The sequence below is a fragment of the Coniophora puteana genome (genome assembly GCF_000271625.1).
Source record: "Coniophora puteana RWD-64-598 SS2 unplaced genomic scaffold CONPUscaffold_7, whole genome shotgun sequence".
Taxonomy (NCBI): domain Eukaryota; kingdom Fungi; phylum Basidiomycota; class Agaricomycetes; order Boletales; family Coniophoraceae; genus Coniophora; species Coniophora puteana.
Window position 1 is genome coordinate 1965612 of NW_006913059.1, and position 18833 is coordinate 1984444.

The window sequence follows — 18833 nt, forward strand, 5'->3', positions numbered from 1 at the left end:
TACAGATGAAAGTCTGAAAAGTAAAGTAAGATTTAGCTCGAGTCTCGCAGATTCGTCTTTCGAGACATCAAGCTGATACTCGTTGTCGATTGCGAGAGCGTGCTCGCTGGTTACGACAAGGGTTACTGTAACGAGGACTGAAACAGTTTGTGAGTGTGACAGGTTGGCTTTGGTTGGGAGTGGTCACCGGTCAATAGTCAGGCTTCAGCGGTTGATTTTTGTCTATAAGCAGCAGAAGATCCAAGAATAAAACGTAACAGGGCATGTCGAAGGCTCGGCGAAGGGTCGATGATGCTGGTCCATGTCAAGTTCAAGATGACGTGACCTCGTGACAGCTCATTGTGTGACAGTCCAGTTGCGTCAGCGCGCGACAAACAGACGGTTTGCTTGAGTCCTGCGCACAGCTGCGTACTCCGCCCCAGTCCACGAACACCTTACGACCACGTACGTCCATCCTTCCTTGTTATCTTTCCCCACTAATACTAACTTGACGTGGACTACAGAAGCTTAGCTTGAGGGACGAAGCCGAACAAGGTGCACCAATTGCCCCGCGTCTCGCGCCAACCATTAGACCGCCGATAGCTGACCCACTCTTTATCGTTTACCAGTTTCTGTCGCCCCTACTTATCCTCATCTCGTTCCTGTTTCTGTCCACGTCTATCCACCTTACTCTCCAAACGAAGTTGAACGAAGCTTGGTACGATGGGAGGTGCCGGTACGTTTCGCATTTTTTTCTCGTCATGGTCCGATTCTCAACCACGCGTTCTTTTCTCACTTGCTGTGCGCGCTCCTTGGACTACTCTACACGCCAACTCCACCCCCTCAACGCTCTCAACGTCTCGCTGGCGAATCTCGGGGATGATAGGCTGGCTGTTTCTGTTCTCGGTGCTTATGGCCGCTGGCCTGCTGTTCACCATGGTTTTCTTCGTACGTGCTTACCTCCTCCCCATCGAACGGTCCCTCATCCCATTCGTCAAGATCATCATGTTCTCCGACCTCGAATGCGACTACATCAACCCAATAGACCTTTGCAACAAGCTCAACCAGGTGCGTACTCCCCATCCCCATCCCTGCCTATTCATATAAGCGTGCGCGTCGACTGAACGGCTAACCCCGCATTGCCCAGTTTGTCCTGCCCGAGAACATCGCCCACGCCTTCCTCACGCTCTTATTCCTCCTTTCGGGGCAATGGATCGCCTTCCTCCTCAACCTGCCTCTAGTGCTATATAATGCCAACAAGTACGTTGCTCGCTTCTCTCCGCCTTCCTTCCCTTGTCGTTGGCGATAGGCGCTGACGCGGGATGGTGCACAGGATACGAAACAAAAACCACATGTACGACGCGACCGAGATATTCCGGACGCTGTCCGGCCACAAGAAAGAGAGCTTCATGAAGCTCGGTTTTTACCTCCTCTCGTTCTTCTACTACCTCTACCGGTACGTCCTTGCGCGTCCTTCTTTCCCCTCTGCCCTTCTCAATATCTGTTGCCAGCATGATCGTTGCCCTCATCTCCGAAAACGAGTAAGCGCCTTCATAGTCCCAGCCCTGCACCGATGCACCACGCCTCGGACGTGGTGATGGGTGGGAAGACGCAGCGGGGTGGTGCGCGTTGTCGGGCTGATATCACGTGGAAGGACGGATGGGGCGTTGGGGATATGTCCGCGCGATATAAGGTGGTGGTAGCAGTAGCAGTCTAGAAAGGGTTGGATTATTCTGCGTCAGTACTTACAGTAAATCTCGAACTTGCAATTGCTTTCTTTTTCTGTCAGTTACAGTAATGACAATATAACGGGGCTATAGAATCTTTAACGCGTGCGAACGTGTATCAGCAGCATTCGTCACAGCAAGATGTTTCGCATACTCTCCGCCTCTCTGCCATGTCCTCTGTGACTTTCGGCTTCCCGTACAACAGATACTCATGCCTCAGTGCTAATACAACATCATCGCCCCCCTCTGCGCCATACATTACCAGCGTGCAGCCTTCAAGCCCTAACTTGGAGCATTCTTTTTCAAAATCGCGCACGCCCACCGATGCTTGTCCCAATCCTTCTTTTGACACGGTCCCGAACAGTACTTCGCAACCCTGCACTTGCCGCACACTTGCAAGCCCGTTGCCAGCGCTGCTCGCCTCGGCGGCTTGCCACACGCCCAGCACACATCCCTCTCCTCCATCCTCGTATCCCTGCCTCCGAACGCCGCCACCCCGACGCCGCTCTCCATATACGCAGGCGCATACAGCGGGCTCAGCGCCGCACGCGTCACATGCGGCGCGAACGCGTGCCACCTCTCGCCCGCCCGGAACGGCGCATGCTCGCCCGCGCCGACACCGCGCCCGCACGAGCACAGCGGATCCGTCTCGTCCCCGACCGTGAGCGGCACCGCCTCCCGCACTCGGTACTCGCACGCCGCGCCGTGCGCCCATCGCCCCGCTCTGCAGCGCTCCACCGCAGCGGGCAGAAGGTGCTTCCACGCGCGCGCCTCGCGCGCGTCCGTGTTGAGCTGCACGAGCTCGTCCGCGAGGTCCCACACGGCGCGGCCGAGCGGCGAGGCGAGGCTCGCGGGCCGCCGCGGGAGGAGCGCGGGGGTGACGGTGAGCACCCACGCGTCAGCGACGACGCTGTGCGCAGCGACATCGAGCCGCACGCCGGTGACGAACACGAGCGTCGCGCAGCGTACCTCGCGCGGGTTTCCGAGGCCGAACACGAGCGGGGCGGTGCGGTGCCCGACGCCGGGGATGCCGTTGACTGTCGGGCTTGGTATGCGCGCGGCGCCGGCGATGATGGTGTGCAGCGCGTTTTTGACGTCGAGGAACGCGCGGTGCGTGTCCGTGTCTGCAGGTCGGAGCCCATCGAGGATCGCGCTTTCGCGCAGGGAAAACATCGAGTCGGTGCAGGGGACGATCCAACGCGAGACATGTTCGTTGTTGGGAAGGACCAGGAGGGGTAGCTTGTCCAGTGCGATGCGGGGCATGTTCCACAGTGCGGGGCCGTGCGGTGTGAGGAAGATGGGGAAGAGCATGTTATGGGTGTGCATCACTGTCGCCACGGGTGCGACGACCTGTGTCAACATATTGCCTGCGTGAGTTCAGCTACTCTCGAAGCTGACCATGAAGGTACTCACCTCGATATAGGAAGACCGCCGGGCAACCCTAAGCTTGGCCTTCTCGATGTCGACAGGCAGCGGAAACGCATGCACATGGGTATGACCTCCCCACAGCACGCGAACAGCACACCCGGAAGCAAGCGCCATCTGCACCGCTGCACCGCCTGCCAGAGCCTCCCTTGCGTCTGCACCCACAACGTCGACACGAACACTCATGGTCTCAACCTTCTCATGCTTGTCGTCCATCACAATCTTGACGTTTTCCTGCTCGCCCACGCGCCGATGCACGTCCGCACTGGAGCCTTCGCCGGTACCCCCGTTCGAAGCACACTCTGGATGAAACGGAGACTGCGCAACGACATGCACATGGCGCTCGTCATCAACGCGGCTGCTGAACACGTGCAGCTTCGGCCCAAGCACGGACTCGGTGCTGCTCCCAAACGACGACTTTGCCTGCGGACGCACCGCAAGCGCTACGCTTAGCGCCGGCTCTGCCATGAAGATCGCCGCAGGCACTTGAAAAGAGATGACGAGATCGGAACCACCCTCTTTCAACCCTCGCTCGCCATCACTCTCGACGAACCGCACTACCTTGCACCTGTATCTGTCGCCTACCCCGTTCTCCTCACCTGGCGCCGTGGTATCGACAAGCACATTTCCGTACGCAGCCTCGATCGAAGCAAAAGCCTGATCTGTGGCGGACCCAAAGATCTCGCACCGCAGCGTCGGCGTTCCAAGTTCATCGAGCGAACTCTTGGCCTCTCGGACCCGCTGTCCCGGGACGACGAGCACGACGCACACCGTCGCTGGGATGGTGCCCCACCCGCTGAAAACAGCACTGCTATCGCAGTTTTGTCTCTGCTCGTCGAGTGCTGGAGGCTGTATGACGTCCGCGGTGTGCAGCCCGAGGAGGTGAAGCTGCACGCATAGGTCTTGGAAGTAGCGTTGGCCATCACCCTCGCCACGAAGGAGCTCAAGGAGTGCGTCCATCGTGCGCCGCCAGCTTGCTTCCATCTCTTCAGCGTTGGGAGCGCCTGCGCAGACGTTCTCTCGGATCGCCGCGACGAGCTCAGCGTACGAGCGCTGGGTGTAACAGGTGCCCACAGAGGCAGCGTCAGAGAAACGCCTGCCATCCCCGCCGGCCCCGCCCACGGAGAGACGCTCCATCGCCTCGTCCAAACCCCTCTCGCGCCCAAACATCCGCCGATAAACACCCTCCAAAACGCCCGCCAGCTCCTCCGGCACAAACTCCACCCCATAACCAGCGCCACCACCCCGTGCCCCCGACTGCGAGCCGACAACAGTCGTCCCAGGCATCGGCCGCCGCCACACGAGCCGCTCGTGGAACTGCGACAGCGGGACGCGCACCATGCGGTGCGCCATCATCTCGAACCCGGACGGGCGCGCGCCGAACCCGGACACGTACGACGCGGGCACGACGCCGAGTAGCAGCGCGAGCGTGCCGAGGTCGCAGCACGCGCGGCGCACGAGGCTTCTCAGCGTGCCGGCGATGGCGTCGCCGTCTTTGTCTCTGCACGGCGCGAGCGTCTCGGTGTAGAGGGCGGAGAAGCTGGAGCGTTTTAGGAGTGGGGTGGTGTGCGTGAGGATGTTCAGGAGCCCGAGGTCGTCGGTGAGGGTGGAGGTGTCGATGACGTCGAATGAGGTCGGGATTGAAGACGAATCTGAGAGGGCGTCGAAGACGATGCGTGTGGCGCTCCACGGTGCAGATGCGAAAGGCGTCGACAGCTCGTTCTTGTCGCGGTGGTGCTGCAAGGCTTTGCAGAACGCAAGCGCATCTCCGCAGAAGAATGTCAAGGAAATTGGGGAATGCGAGGGAGACTCTGTGCTGTCCGCAGCGGCGGGCCTCCCCACTTGACGAATGGCCCTCGAGAAAACCATGCACAACCTAAAGAACTGCTTTTGCGCGGCAGGCACGACCACCTTGAGCAAAGAGGCGTCCTGCACGGAGCTATCCTTCTGAGCCAGATTCGGCTCCGCCAGATTGAGGGTGGCAAACGCCTTGGCGAGGTAGAAGCGGGCAGGCGGGTACAGCCCCTTGTGCACACCGAGCTTGAATGTGTCTGAGTCCTCCGGCGTGCCAGGCTCCCCCGCGCCGCGCGAATGGACGAGCGTGGGGTTCACGTACTGCGCGCGAGCGATCGTCTCGCAGTCGTGCGACGTGACGCCGGTCTCCCAGAACTTGCGAAAGCCGTGGAGCATCGTGCGCATCGCGAACGAGGCGAGCGGACCAGCTGAGCGGACTGGTGAGTAGTTGAACCACGATCCGTGCTGGGTTTGCGCTCTGTGCGTGGCGGAGGCGAACCTGTCCTTGAGGTGATTTGCGTCTTCGGGGGGAAGGATGTTGGCCAAGTAGCGCTCCCAATGTCCACGGACGACCGAGAGCGTGTTGGTGTCGCTGAATTTGATGAAGCCGTGGTAGGGGGAGGCATCCCAGGTCTCCAATGACTTTGACGCGTCCAAGAGTTTCCCGCAGTAAACAAAGAGCACTGTGACAGAAGATTTGTCGATGAAGAAATCGAAGAACAGGTTCCAGAGTGAAGGAAGCAGGTCAAGGACGTAATCATCCGCAAGACATGTGAGCAAGAACACATTCCGAGCTGGACGTTTGTTTTTGAATAAGTGATAGGGAGGCGACATTAAGTATTAGCGCTCCGCATACATACCCAAGACACCACCTTCGTGATCGCAACACGTAAAGTCGAGCTTGCGACCTGAACCAGGGCGGAGTTAGCCACGTCCACCAAACTTTCATCTCGTCATAGCCATCACTAAATGGGTGGACCGAATATAAGTACATGAGCAGTAGTAGAATCCGTTATAACTGACACCATACCTTAATGATATTTCGAATCTCCAGCACGAGTGGAGCGTAAAGTCCGTTTTTAACATATGGGAAATCAGACCAAAATCAGATGGTGAAATGGTCAGATCAGGGATGATATTATAATATTGATGGCTATCTTACCGCTGACGGAGCCTGCATGATAATTACATGATAAGAATGGCTGGTGATTTATGCCGCATGATAAAAACTCACACCATATGATGAGGACTCGCAATCTCGCCCATGATTCCAATGACAAGACATTCATTGTGAACATTATATAGTACAGCATGTAGCATTAATCGAGGTTAAAACAACGAACGAGGATAATACACGAGAGCAGGAACACGAGGGCAGCAGCATGAGAGCAACAATGATACATGAGAGCAGCAGCAGTACACAAGATCAGGAGGTCCGAGGAAAGAATTAGACTCAAGTTACTCACATCAGCCATCTATGGCTCTTCGTCCATCACTTTCCACCGGGTTGAGCTAAAAGGGATGAAAAATGAGTGAGTGATGGGGTGACAGCAACAATGCATGCACCTCATCGTAGTAGAGTGCATTGAAGAATGCTGTTGGCTTCGTGCATAAGGGGTTCTGGCTTTCGGGAGGTACTTATATGCGTAGTAAAACGTGCCAGATTTACCAGAGCCAAAACGCCAGAAGAACTTGACAATTCGAAGACAAGTGGATGTGGTGACAATTGGTGGTGGGGAGGCGTGTAAGAAAGGTGAGGAAGGAAAACAGAGAGTACAGGGGAGGATAAATAGCGGGGGGAAGAAAGAGAAACGGTTGAAGGGAGGAGAGAGAAAAGGCGGGGAGAGTGTTCAAAAAGGCGAAGGCATACAAAAATGTCTTATCTTATCTTATCTCTCCATCAGCTTTAGGGCTGGCTTCATCATCTGTCTCTGATTGGCCAGAATTATTAGAGGTCCTCTTCTATTTCATTTTGCCGTCGTTCTTGTAGCTGGAATGCATGTCGCTGCTTCAAATTATCAAGCATTGCTTTGCAAGAACTATAGGTATGAATAGAAGCAGACAAAGGCCGAGCGGTTGGTATTCGTGCATTCAACGTGGTGTGGCCAGTTTTCTCCCCCCACTCACTTGTTCCACGAGTGTGCACAAGGGCGAGTTCATGCGTCGTCTCATGCGTTTCCGCCACACTAACTCATTTTACAAATCTATTCGTAAAATATGGGTGCTCAGACATGCTTGCTTGCTCCGTGAGCGCGTGGCTTTAAATACCAGCAGTTCAAGTTTAGTTTTCAAAGGGAATGTCCCTATTTCAATGCGCCCGGATGCAACTCGGGGTCTTGCAAGGCAAGCTCGAGCCTGAGTGAACGTTAAGTGAAGACGAGGCTCTCGCCAATGCAACCGGGTTCGCATCATTGTAAAGGTAAGCAGGTATTCGAATCTCTACCGTTTTTATTGTTCGTTAGTGTTCGTGTCTACCTAAAGCAGTGGCTGCCATATGCAGTTGAAGTTATCACTCAATGATAATTTTGTTTCTGATATGGTCTCCGTATTTTATATTTGACTAACAAATGTACGAGCAAGATCATCAATTTTGATCAATGGTAAAGTGTCCGCGACATGGTGTTCGGCCGAAATTCACTGCCACACCGTAACGATATGTTCACTCAATGGAAATGCGTCACCATTCGTGATCATACAAAACTGTCTCGACGACGATATTATAACGGTGATCACTCGGTATAACGGTCAAACTTTTCCCACCCATTTAGTGATGCCGCTTACTGCATTGTGAACCAGTTGTGTTGGCGTGCAGCGTCTGCAGGATGCTCATAGGGTCGCCGCATCCGAGCAGCAATATGCTAGCTGGCTCGCCATCGACGAGGTCTTGAGTGTAGCAGACAGGCGAGGTGTCTCCGTACGGGTAGAAGGGCTCGTTCTCAGACCAGAGCAAGGGGCAAGACATTGCAGCTGACGCGGCAGACGTCGAGAAAGCGAGGGCCCGGGGGTGGTGAAAGAGAAAGTGGGGGATCCAGCTTTATGTTATCGGGCGACGTGAATCCGCGCCACCCTTAATATAATCAGACCTGGCCTAGATCCCAGAAGCTGATCAGCGTATGAGCTTAAATAGAAGAGACTTGACCAAAATTACTTCAACGAAAGCGACACTCGGAAGGCTACGAAAGAACGCGTTTCCGACTCTCGTACCTTGCTACTTCTGGCTCTGGGGTTTTTACCGTATCCCCGGAGATTCGAAAAAACCTATCACTACAGACAAAAGCGTATGTACTTCTCTGTCCTGTACTCGGCCAATAAAACAAGTAGAGTTAACGGCGAGCCCATAATTTCGCCACAAGTGCAGTGTTTGCAGTAAAATAGAAGCTAGGCCTAGTGGTTCTATTGTACACAAATCGCTTCAATCGAAGCTCACAAGTGTGAAAGGCGAGCGTAAATTTGATCAGGACAATAAATTTCAGCGACGAGTCGCAAAATATATTGTCTAAGTGCATTCTTCCATCTTCACAATTGCATGGTTTTCCACACTCTCCTACCCAGATGGATCGGTCGTGTTGAGTCGCACTGATATTAATATCAATTACAAAAGTTGTATTCGCCGCGTTGAATTCGGACTCCGCCGAATCGCCGAAACTTTTGAGCGACTTACACGACCGACCCTCTGGCAAAACTTGTAGGTGGCCGATCTCGGCTTGGTTTGCCGAGCCGCGTTCTCCCACGGCACCAATGCTAGCTCATCGACACACTCAAGTCCTTATCTTGGCCCACATCGTATACACCCCACCTGTAGATAATCAAAGACTTATCAATTACAATAAATAAAGTGAAAACTACTCCATTCCTGTATATCAGGTGCTGAATTCAAGGGTTTGGGCGAGCATGACTGGAAAACCCCTTTTAACATGGAAAAAAGGGGCTTTCAGCCCAATAAGAGTCGGCATCTCTCTAGTGACCCCTCGTTGACCGGCAGCTCTATTGCTTTTTGTTATGATTTGGAAGGCATTGTCATAAACCCTTGGACGTGCCGGATAGGTGGATCAAACACAAATCACAACCTTTGGCCGAGAATACATTAATATTGTTTCACTCAAGTTTCACTGATATTTTCACAGTTGCATACTCGCGTGACGGAGCACTGGTGCCGTGGGAGAACGCGGCTCGGCAAACCAAGCCGAGATCGGCCACCTACAAGTTTTGCCAGAGGGTCGGTCGTGTAAGTCGCTCAAAAGTTTCGGCGATTCGGCGGAGTCCGAATTCAACGCGGCGAATACAACTTTTGTAATTGATATTAATATCAGTGCGACTCAACACGACCGATCCATCTGGGTAGGAGAGTGGGTTTTCCATCGCAAAATATTAATTACACATTGTATTATCCTCCTTAAGAATGCTCATATCCTCCCATCCGCCAAACCCGCACACACCAATTTATGCTTCTCCTTCCAGTCCCTCCGCTGACACTCCGCCGAACAATACCTGGCCCGCTTACACCTGCCGCACGTCAAAAGCGACGGTTTCCCTCTACCTCCGCACGCAAAACACACAGTGCCACTGGCACCACCCTTCCCCGCCTCCTCCTTGCCTCCAGGCGCCACAGCACCCTGTTCATAACAAGGCACAGGGAACAGCGGACTGAGCGCCGCCCGCGTCACGTACGGCGCGAACGACCTCCACTGCTTGCGAAACGGCTCCTGCTCCGCTACCCCAATCCCGCGCCCGCACGAGCAGATCGGGTCTACACCCTCGCTCTCGTCGTCATCCGAGCTGCCCCCCTCGACCACATTGCCCTCGTCAAGCGCCAGCAGAACACCGCCCGCCCCACCCCGGACACGATACTCGCACCCCTCCCCGTGCGCCCACGTCCTGCACCGCTCCACCGCAGCAGGCAAAAACACCTTCCATGCCCTCAGCGCCGGCCCATCCACCACATCCAGCCCGACAACCCGCCCCTTCGCCCCCGCATACGGGAGCGCGAGCGGCCCGAGCTCGCTCATGATCTCGCGTGTGACCGTCACAACCCACGCGTCAGCCACCACCACGGCGCCGCCGCCGCCGCCGCCGACGTCGAGCCGCAGGCCTGTCACGAACACGATCACGCACGGATCGGAGGCGGAGGGCGCACCGAGGCGGAACGCGATCGGCGCGGGGTGCGTCGCGGAGCCGCAGAAGATGTTGAAGATCGAGCGCTTGAGCGCCGCGAACGCTTTGTGTCCGTCGTTCACGTTCGCGTCGGAGGTAGCAGTTTCGCGCTTGGTTCCATCCTGGTCGAGCCCGAGGATGGAGCGCTCGCGCGGAGACAGTGTGAGATCGGCGTGGTTAATGACGCTGCGCGCGATTCTGACGGTCTTGGGGAGCAATTTGAGGAGAGGCAGGTTGTCGAGGGCTACGCGGTGCATGTTCCAGATCGCAGGTCCCTTGTCCGTGAAGAGGACGGGGAATTTCATGTTATCGCATAGCATCGACGATGCCACAGGAGCGGCGATCTAGCCAAAACGTGCATCAAGTCAGTAATTGAACTTCTGAAACGCGAAATCATCTTTTGCCTACCTCGACATACCACTCCTTCCTCTCAACGTGCACCCGCGCTTCCTTGAAATCGATCGGAAGCGGAAACGAATGCACCTGTACGTATCCTTTCCAGGCGACGCGCACAGCACACGCAGAAGCAAGCACCATCGTCACATCAGCACCGCTCTCCAGGCTCTCCCTCACATTCACATCCAGAACGTCCACCCGGACGACCATCGATGCAACCTTTTCTCGTTTATCGTCCATCGCAGCACGGACGGTGGCTGTCTGGTGCTGATTCTTCGGCACAGGCACTAGCGCCGTCGAGGTCTCGTTCCGGCTGCGAGCAGGTTTCTCGAGGGGTGTGCTGTTATTACCCTGGACGAAGCTCGGAGCGAGGAACGGCGAGCACGGCACGACGCGAACGTGACGCTCGTCGCTAACATCGCTTCTGAACAAGTGCAACTTCGATCCTAGCAGCGAGCGCGCCTTCGCATTCGCCGTGCACTCCGAGCCCCGCAGCGCCAGTGCAACACTCAGCCCGCTCATATCGCCCGCCAACACCGCCGTGGGCACCTCGAATGACACGATAAGATCAGCCGTCCCCTTGAGCCCGCGCTTGTCCTTCGCAGGCACGACGCGCACGCGCGTCCGGGTCTTGAAGTCGCCGCCGCCGGTGTGCTCGCGCTTGTCTTCGCCACCAGAGCCATCCTCGTCCTCGGAGACAAGCTCTCCGAACGCCGCATCGACGGACTCAAACACCTGCTCCGTCCCCTCCCCCGCCGCCGACTCGGACGTCGGTCCCCGCAGAACCACGCACCGCAACACAGGCCCCCACGCGCCCGTCGAGCCAAGCTCACCCGGGCTCCGAGTCGGCTCCAGCAGCGGTCTGACCTCGTCGATCCGGGTGCGCGGGACGACGAGGACGATGTGTACAGTGGGCGGTACGCTGGGCCAGCCGGAGAACACGCCTCCTTCACCGCGCGGGCCCGCTTCAGAACTTGAAGCGTTGGTGAGCTCGGACTTGGAGGGCTGGAGATGGTCGGCGGTGTGCAGTCCGAGGAGGTGTAGTTGCGTGTATAGATCCTGGAGGTGGCTATGTATGCCGCCGAGCTGCGTATTGTCGTTGCAGATGAGGTCTATGAGGGCGTTCATCGTTCGCGTCCAGTTTGTCTCAACGTTGACGTTGAAATTGGCGTCGTCAGTGGGGGAAGCGGACGTGCCGGCGCCGAACTGGCTGCGAGCCACCACCAGCAGCTCAGCGAACGCACGCCTGGTGTAGTGATCGGTATAAGGGCTAGCGCGCTTCGTGTCTTCTGATCCAGCTCCCGACGGGTCTTCAGACATGAGCCCCTTCATCCTGCTAACAATGTCTTCGACACCGTTCTCATCGTCGCCAAACATCCTCTGATACACCCCATACAGCGCACCAGCCAGCTCCTCCGATATAAACTCCAGACGGTACGTCGGCCCCGCCTCGACGTCGACCGACATGGCTACTACTGCGCCTGGGACGGGCACCGGCATGACCGGCCGCCGCCACACCACCCGCTCGTGGATCCGGTACCCAAACCCTCTCGCAGCCTTACGCGTGTCCATCTCATCGACAGCGGCGTGCATCGCGAACCCGGAGATGTGCGCTACGGGCACAACGCCCAGCAGCAGCGACAACGTGCCGATATCGCAGCACGCCGCGCTCTCCAGGACTGCGCCGCCCTCCCGCGCGCCCGTCGTGGCGGCATCGCCGCGTTCGGGCTGGGTGGTAACGCTCTCGGTGTAGAGCGCGGCAAAGCTAGAGCGCTTCAGGAGCGGCGTGGTGTGTGTGAGGATGTTGAGCAGCCCGAGGTCGTCGGTGAGGGTGGACGTGCCGATTGCATCGAATGCGGACGGGGGCGGAGAGGACGCGTCGAAGGCGAAGCGCGAGAGGCTGAACGGAGCTGTCGCGATTGGCGTCTCTGGAGATCCCGTCTCGCGGTAGTACTGCAGAGCCTTGCAGAACGCGAGCGCGTCGCCGCATGCAATGCGGACAAGAAATGGAGGAGGAGCGGGGGAGGAGTCCTCCGCGAGAGTAGATAGAGTTTTCTTGTCTTCGCGGAAGACGTTGGCCAAGGACGTGCACCACGCGTAAAATTGCTTTTTTGCAGCTGGGATAATTTCCTTCAGCAGGAGCTCATCGTGTTCTTTATCTGCCCTCCGCGTCATCTTGGCATCCTCGAGACCGGCCGTGGCAAACACCTCGGTGAGGTGAAAGCACGCGAGCGGGTACGACCCGAGGTCGACGTTCCACATCCATCCGGCTCGGGAATAGGTCATGGTGTGGTTGACGTATATAGCCCGCGCGCTCGTCTCCTCGTCGAACGCCATAACGCCGTCCGTCCAGAATCGGTCGTAGCCCCGTAGCAGGGCGCGTGCCGCTGTGCCGCGGAACAGGCCCGCCGAGCGCGCCTGCACAAAGTCGATTGGGCCGGGGTCGGACACGACCCACTTGACGCCCTGCATGTGATTAGAGATGGCAGCCTTGGAGCGCGTGTCGTTGAGACCCGCGCACATGTCGTACATCTTCCAGCATTGGTGGACGGCTGTAAGGGTGTCGTGGTCGCAAAATGAGATATAGCGATGGTACGGGGAGGCTTTCCAGGCATCCATTGACCTGGATGCTTCCAGGAGGTTCCGGACGTGGACAAAGAGGAGCGCGAAAGAGAACTTGTCGATGAAGATGTCGAAGAAGGTGTTCCAGAGCAAGTCGAGAGTAGGTTTCAAAGCCGCTTCCTCTTTTCCTTCTGAGAGGAGCGTGAATAGGATGGTGTTGCGCGCTGGGTGACAATGACGTTAACTATGTGGCGGTAAAGGCTGCTATATTTTTGGCCGAACGTACCCAAGACACCGGCTTCGATGTCGCAGCAAGTAAAGTCGAGAGCTCGGTCTGAATGAAGAGTAAGCTCGGTTCGTCAGATCAATTGAACGTGCAGGACTTGCCCATGGTTTCAGTATGAACTGTGTACAGGATGCCCAGGGGATCGCCGCATCCAAGCAACAGGATATTGGCGGACTCGGAATCGGCGAGGTGCTGCGTGTATGAAACGGGTGGAGAATCGCCATAGGGGCGGAACATGGAATCAGAAGGCCAGCGGAGAGGATGTGACATTGATGCCAGAGACTGGTGGGCTTGAAGAGGCGGGGAAGGGGAGGGAGAGACATCGAAATATCGACGGCGATTATATATGTTTTTGTTCTGCTTCGATCCAGGTTGCTCGTCTAGGCCTGGAAATGGGACTTCCCTGTGAGCTAGAAAAGGGAGAGGCGCTGCCAAACTGTGACGCAAGAAAGAAGCCAACTAATCTTGGTGACCCAGGCGCTTCCTGCAGAGTCTCTTTCAGTTACCAGTTGTATCCGATCGAGTCTGACTAGCTGAGGACGGATAATGGTAGATGTAGACGTCTGCGTCATCGTTGGATCTGAGCTCCAGGCGAGTCAGTCAAGAAAAAATGTTCGATGATGGAGGGAGCTTGCTATATCGTATAGCTCCCGCTCTCTTTGGCTTTTTATGTAGACAAGATTTCGACAACGCTGCAGATAAGGAAGAAGCGCTGCTCTTATTCGAGCACTAGACAAGCTTAAGCTAACTCAGGGAACAACGCGTCCGCCGAATTTCCGCTCAGCCACAGATGACAAATAGAAGCAAATAACCGCGTTCGCGCGCGTGTCCACACAGCTTCCGACACAGGCAGCCTCCTCTCGCTCCTCCCCCTAGCATCCACCGCGTCCTCCACCCTTTCTCTCTTCGTCTTCCCTCTTTTCATCGTCATGGCGTCTCTTCTCGAACGTTTGGATGTGGCACCCGACAGCGCCTCCTCAGGGGGCCCAACCCGCGCCAAACGCCACGACCGCGCCTCGCCGTATGTGCGTAGTCGACCCATTGTCCTGCAAGACCGAAAAAAATGAATAACGACTCCTTCCTCCCTCTCACCTTCCTAATTACCAACGGTGTCTCATTCGTGTTATGCTGTGCCCTTTGAACGTCGCTTGATGGCACGGACTTTGCCTCCGTGTGCAATTCACGACACGACCTGCGCACCGCACCAACGCAATGCAATGCAATGCAACGACAACGCAACAGGCCCGCCCGCCTAAAGGCAACCCAGAAGACGACTGGAAGCACGACATGTACGAAGACGCCGACAAGCCGCGCGCGCTCTCCACCCGGCTCTCCGCGGGCGGCGCCGTCCCGCGCAGGCCCGACGCGCGCCTCGCCGAGCGATACCTCCAGGAGGCCACCGGCGGCGGGGGCGCCTCAGCGAACGGCTCTGGCTCGTCGGGGCTGAGCATCAAGGGCGCGAGCAACCTCGGGAACGTCGTGCATGTCGAGGGGCTGGTCAAGGGGACGACGCCTGCTGATGTCGAGGTGCGCGTAGCTCCTTCCCCATTCGTCAAGGCGGAGTGGGTGCTGATGCGGATACGTAGGCGATCTTCAAGCGCTGCGGCGCCATCCTCTCCTCGTCGTTCGCACCGCACCCCGCGGTGGACAAGGATGGCATCGCGGTGCGCCTCAAGTTCAAGACCGCCGCAGCCGCGCAGGACGCCGTGGCGAAGTTCAACGGGCAGCCCGCGGACGGGCGCACGCTCAAGGTCGCCGTCGTTGGCGGCGCGAGCGCCTCGCTCGGCGGACGGCTCGGTGGGCTTGTCGGCGATCTTGCGGAGAGCGGAAGCGTGGACGCGTTGATGGATGGGGATAACGGTGGATCGTATGTGTTCTTTGCGTTGCTTTGCTTCGTTGAGAGGAGATGTGGATGCTGATTGAACGATGTACAGCAAAATGCGCTCGGACTCGATCCTCACCTCCGACCCGCGCGCGTCTGTGCAGGTGGTCCCGCCTGGCGCAGACCCGAAAATGTACCAACAGCAGCAGGGCGGCGGACGGGGACGCGGGCGCGGTCGTGGCCGGAGGGGTGGCGGAGGCCGCCGTGGTCGGAGGGGCGGCGCTGAAGGTGGAATGGAGGTAGACTAAGCGCGGTATGGGGTTAAATGTTTTCGTGTTATGGCGTATGTTTTGTTATCATCTTTTGCGAGGGGAACACTTGCGCTCCCGTCAATCATATTCTTCAGGCTGACTGTCTTTCGTGGGCTGTGCGTACATATACATAATCTATCGTCGTTCATGGTCACATCCAACGACGATTCTGTCTCGCTTTGGGGGGCGCTGTCAATTTCGTTGTCCAGGGTGGTTGTGTTTATTGGCGGCTGCGGCGTCCTACGACGCTAATTACGAGAAGCATAGAGTGGCTAATGCTGTGATGTGGTATATATGGTATGAAAGTTCATGTAGCTAAGTAATTGTAAGTTGTAAGCAAGTATGTGGTGGGTATGTATGCAGCAAAATGCGGTATCGTTCCTTCCATCTATCGTCCGCTCATACACCGGTTCTCCACAGTGCATTGTGATGTTAAAATCCAAACGAGTGTCGTATTCTTTGTTTCTCTGCTTTTCGCGCGCGGATGTCCATCGGCACCGTCGCCGTCACCGTTCCTCCAGTCTTTCGGTCCTCGAGCGGTCAGTGCGTGATCAAGCGCAAGCCTCGCGCGCAAACTCGAGCTCGACGTACGTGCTCCCGCAGGAGAACGTGTCGATGCTGCACTGCGTCCGGTCCGTCTTCCACAGCTCGAGGTGCATCCGCGTCACGAGCATCACGTTCACGGTCACTTGGAGGCTGTTTCGCGGGCGTTAGATAATCATATGCCGCTTCGTTCATACATCACAGGTGGGTGGCTTACTTTGAGAATGTGACGGAGTATATTGCCTGCGTGGAGGATAGCGCTGTCAGTGTCGGTCTGTCGCTAAAGAGGGAAGGGAGGGAAGGGAGGGAGAGAGAATTAGACGCACAGGGTACTTCGCCATGAGCACAGCAGCCGTCGCCGTGAACGCTATTACGATACCAGACACGCGCGTCAGCACACCACGAAAGGCTCGAACCAACACAGACACCACAAGGAACGGGAAACAACCACGCACCAAGCGCACACGCGTAGTAAAACACATTATGCTGCACCAGCGCGCTCACGAGCGGACTCTGCAGGAAAAAATGGTGCTCCTCGTCGTCCCCTCCGTCACTGTTGCCTCCTCCTCCTCCACCGCCGCCGCCGCCGAGGACAATCCTGCTGTTGCTCCGCGCTCTCGCTGCTCTCGACTGGCTTGCGCTGCGCACGCGCATCGCGAGGCTCTGGCGCATGCCGACGCCTCCATTGCCGTTGCCGCTGTTGCCACTGCCAATGCCGCCGGTTAGACTTAGGGAGCTGCGCAGGCCGCCGGAGGAGAGGAAGAAGCGGTATGCGGCGTAGGCTGTGTAGACGAGGCCTTCTGCACGGACGAAACGGTGTACACGCGCGTGAGTGTTGTAGCGTAAACGAACACGGCATGTAAGGGGAGACGCACGGATCTCGTTGACGGCGGCGAGGACACCGGAGATGGAGTGGATGCTGCTCTGCCTGTTGTTCGTGAAGCACCCCGTGAGGCCCGTTTTGGCGGAGGCGGATGTCACGACTGCCCAGTATCAGTATCAGTATTGTGCGTATGTGAACAACAGTGGTAGATAGGAGGGGATACGCACTGGTTCCGTCGACGCTGACCCATATCTGCGCGGTGATGAGCGATATCGCCATGGCCTGTCCGTGCTCTAGCATCACCACGGAGTGCTTGTGGAGGGAGGGAGGAAGACTCACGACCCATATAGTGCCCATCGTAATCAGAATGAATCTGTTAGACCGCCAGAGCGCCCAGACGCGCAGTATGAGCAGGTCTAGAGCAGCGCACGAAAGGTAAGGAACGGGTGGGCCGACGGTTTGAGATAGTGGCTGCGCACGTACATTCGGCGACTACGAGTGTGAAAGCGTCGAGCCCTGATCATGGGATTGGCGTCAAGGATGAAAGAGAGAGAGAAATGGAGGGAGAGGCGTACACGAGAAGATGTCATAAAGGAGTGAACAGGACTGCGTCGATTGTAAGCACTACGCCCTCGTGCTAAGTCAAAAGTATATGGCAGGAGTGCTCACGTCAAGATCCCGATCCATAGCAACTGCAAGTTGTCAGGTCAGATACTGCGAGTTGGAAGCAAAGGATATGGCAAGTGCTCACAGTAGGTGCTGCATCCCAGCGCTATGAATGTTGGGTATTTACAGAGGAGGTAGAGCACCTTGACGCGCGTGAGCTTTGCGTCTCGCAGGAATGAGAGCTACGAAAGATTGTCAGGATCGATGCGACCAGAACGACATACGGAGGCAAGGGTGGGTCGCACCTCGTCCTGAAACGTGAGGATGTAGTCAAAGACCTGGGTATCGGGACGTTGAGTATCAGGATTTCGTAGCATGATGCCAAGGCTCACGTAGACTGTTGCAGTAGCGACTTCATGAAAGAGTCACATCAGCGTTAACACACAAGTCGACCTCGAAAGTAGATACTCACCAAAGGCATACTATGCAACCGCAAGCCCGTAAGCAAGGAGAGTCAGAAGTTAGCCTCGACGACATTCCGGGCTAAGAATAGGGGAGCCGTGGATTGATGTAGCATACACTCACGTCCAGGTTCTGCATGACAGCGACGTAGTCCATGTCTGCCTCGTCGTTCCACACCGTCAGCGTCGTCGCATTCCCGTTCGCATTCCTGCTTCCGCTCCAGGCCCCACTCGCGAGCGGCGAGGAGAGATCATTGGTCATCACTTGCGTGCGAGTAGCTCAATGTATCCTGGTGCGTGTGGAGGTGCTCGACCCGGTATCGCCGGGCGGTCGGTAGAGATGTCGAGTACGTCGAGTAAGAAAATGGTCGTCGCTGCTCGGGACAGAAGAGCGACGGAGGTGCTGCAGTACAGAGGGCGCGTGTACCTGATGCCCCCACCAGCAGGCAAACAGCTAGCCGAACTGCGGGAAATATTGCGGGAAGGAGAACAAGAAGCCCCGGAGGCGGCATTGCCTGCTGTAGTGCCTCTGCTTACTGTATGTGCAGCGGTACTGCGAGGCTCATACCTGATATTCGGCGTGGAACATCACATAATCGCCTTGGCTCGTGGGCTGCAAGCAGGCAAAGAACCAGAGGAAAGGGAAGGAGGGGAGCGTGGGGTTGGTATGGGTCCGGCTCGTCGGACAGCGAGCCGGTGATAGCGCGCGCTGATGGTGAGAAACCTATCATTGGTGGACCGTCACAGTGAACGGGGATCATATTATCATCAAGGCATTTGGTGGTCGTCGGTGCTTCTCAGATCCACCAGCTGACCGACGGTTAGACCCAGAAAACTTTTCGTCTTGCTGCAGGGGCCTCGAGGTCAGTTTATGAGATAACATGCACGCGTGTTTGACGTCCAAGTGGGAGAACTTATAGTAAAGCAAGCCGGGCGATGGAAAATCC

The 18833-nt window shown here is 56.7% G+C and overlaps 5 protein-coding genes across 5 annotated transcripts; 2 read left to right on the forward strand and 3 right to left on the reverse strand.

Annotated features, from left to right (window-relative positions):
• The first annotated feature begins 401 nt into the window (after nucleotides 1-401).
• On the forward strand, nucleotides 402-1793 carry CONPUDRAFT_105864 (cornichon). The gene is made up of 7 exons (XM_007771439.1): nucleotides 402-444; nucleotides 504-715; nucleotides 866-927; nucleotides 979-1047; nucleotides 1127-1239; nucleotides 1313-1435; nucleotides 1491-1793. Exons 2-7 carry the CDS (start codon nucleotides 703-705, stop codon nucleotides 1522-1524), a joined length of 414 nt encoding a protein of 137 aa, XP_007769629.1. The 5' UTR covers nucleotides 402-444; nucleotides 504-702; the 3' UTR covers nucleotides 1525-1793.
• Nucleotides 1789-7887, reverse strand: CONPUDRAFT_166180 (uncharacterized protein; the record flags this gene model as incomplete). Its single annotated transcript, XM_007771440.1, has 4 exons — nucleotides 1789-3056; nucleotides 3120-5719; nucleotides 5786-5833; nucleotides 7707-7887. 4 exons carry the CDS (start codon nucleotides 7885-7887, stop codon nucleotides 1989-1991), a joined length of 3897 nt encoding a protein of 1298 aa, XP_007769630.1. The 3' UTR covers nucleotides 1789-1988.
• Nucleotides 7888-9325: 1438 nt separating this feature from the next.
• On the reverse strand, nucleotides 9326-13892 carry CONPUDRAFT_144702 (uncharacterized protein; the record flags this gene model as incomplete). Its single annotated transcript, XM_007771441.1, has 4 exons — nucleotides 9326-10420; nucleotides 10485-13258; nucleotides 13321-13368; nucleotides 13781-13892. 4 exons carry the CDS (start codon nucleotides 13890-13892, stop codon nucleotides 9329-9331), a joined length of 4026 nt encoding a protein of 1341 aa, XP_007769631.1.
• Nucleotides 13893-14173: 281 nt separating this feature from the next.
• Nucleotides 14174-15599, forward strand: CONPUDRAFT_144703 (uncharacterized protein). Its single transcript, XM_007771442.1, has 4 exons — nucleotides 14174-14345; nucleotides 14563-14847; nucleotides 14907-15187; nucleotides 15255-15599. The coding sequence occupies exons 1-4, from the start codon at nucleotides 14250-14252 to the stop codon at nucleotides 15448-15450; spliced, it is 858 nt and encodes a 285-aa protein (XP_007769632.1). The 5' UTR covers nucleotides 14174-14249; the 3' UTR covers nucleotides 15451-15599.
• A 63-nt stretch (nucleotides 15600-15662) lies between these two features.
• CONPUDRAFT_166183 (uncharacterized protein) lies at nucleotides 15663-18492 on the reverse strand. The gene is made up of 14 exons (XM_007771443.1): nucleotides 18455-18492; nucleotides 18011-18401; nucleotides 17898-17907; nucleotides 17710-17822; nucleotides 17571-17667; nucleotides 17489-17511; nucleotides 17395-17425; nucleotides 17303-17335; nucleotides 17047-17235; nucleotides 16872-16979; nucleotides 16452-16796; nucleotides 16323-16363; nucleotides 16214-16239; nucleotides 15663-16149 (listed from the first exon to the last, which is right to left on the reverse strand). The coding sequence occupies exons 2-14, from the start codon at nucleotides 18146-18148 to the stop codon at nucleotides 16005-16007; spliced, it is 1299 nt and encodes a 432-aa protein (XP_007769633.1). The 5' UTR covers nucleotides 18149-18401; nucleotides 18455-18492; the 3' UTR covers nucleotides 15663-16004.
• Nucleotides 18493-18833: the final 341 nt, after the last annotated feature.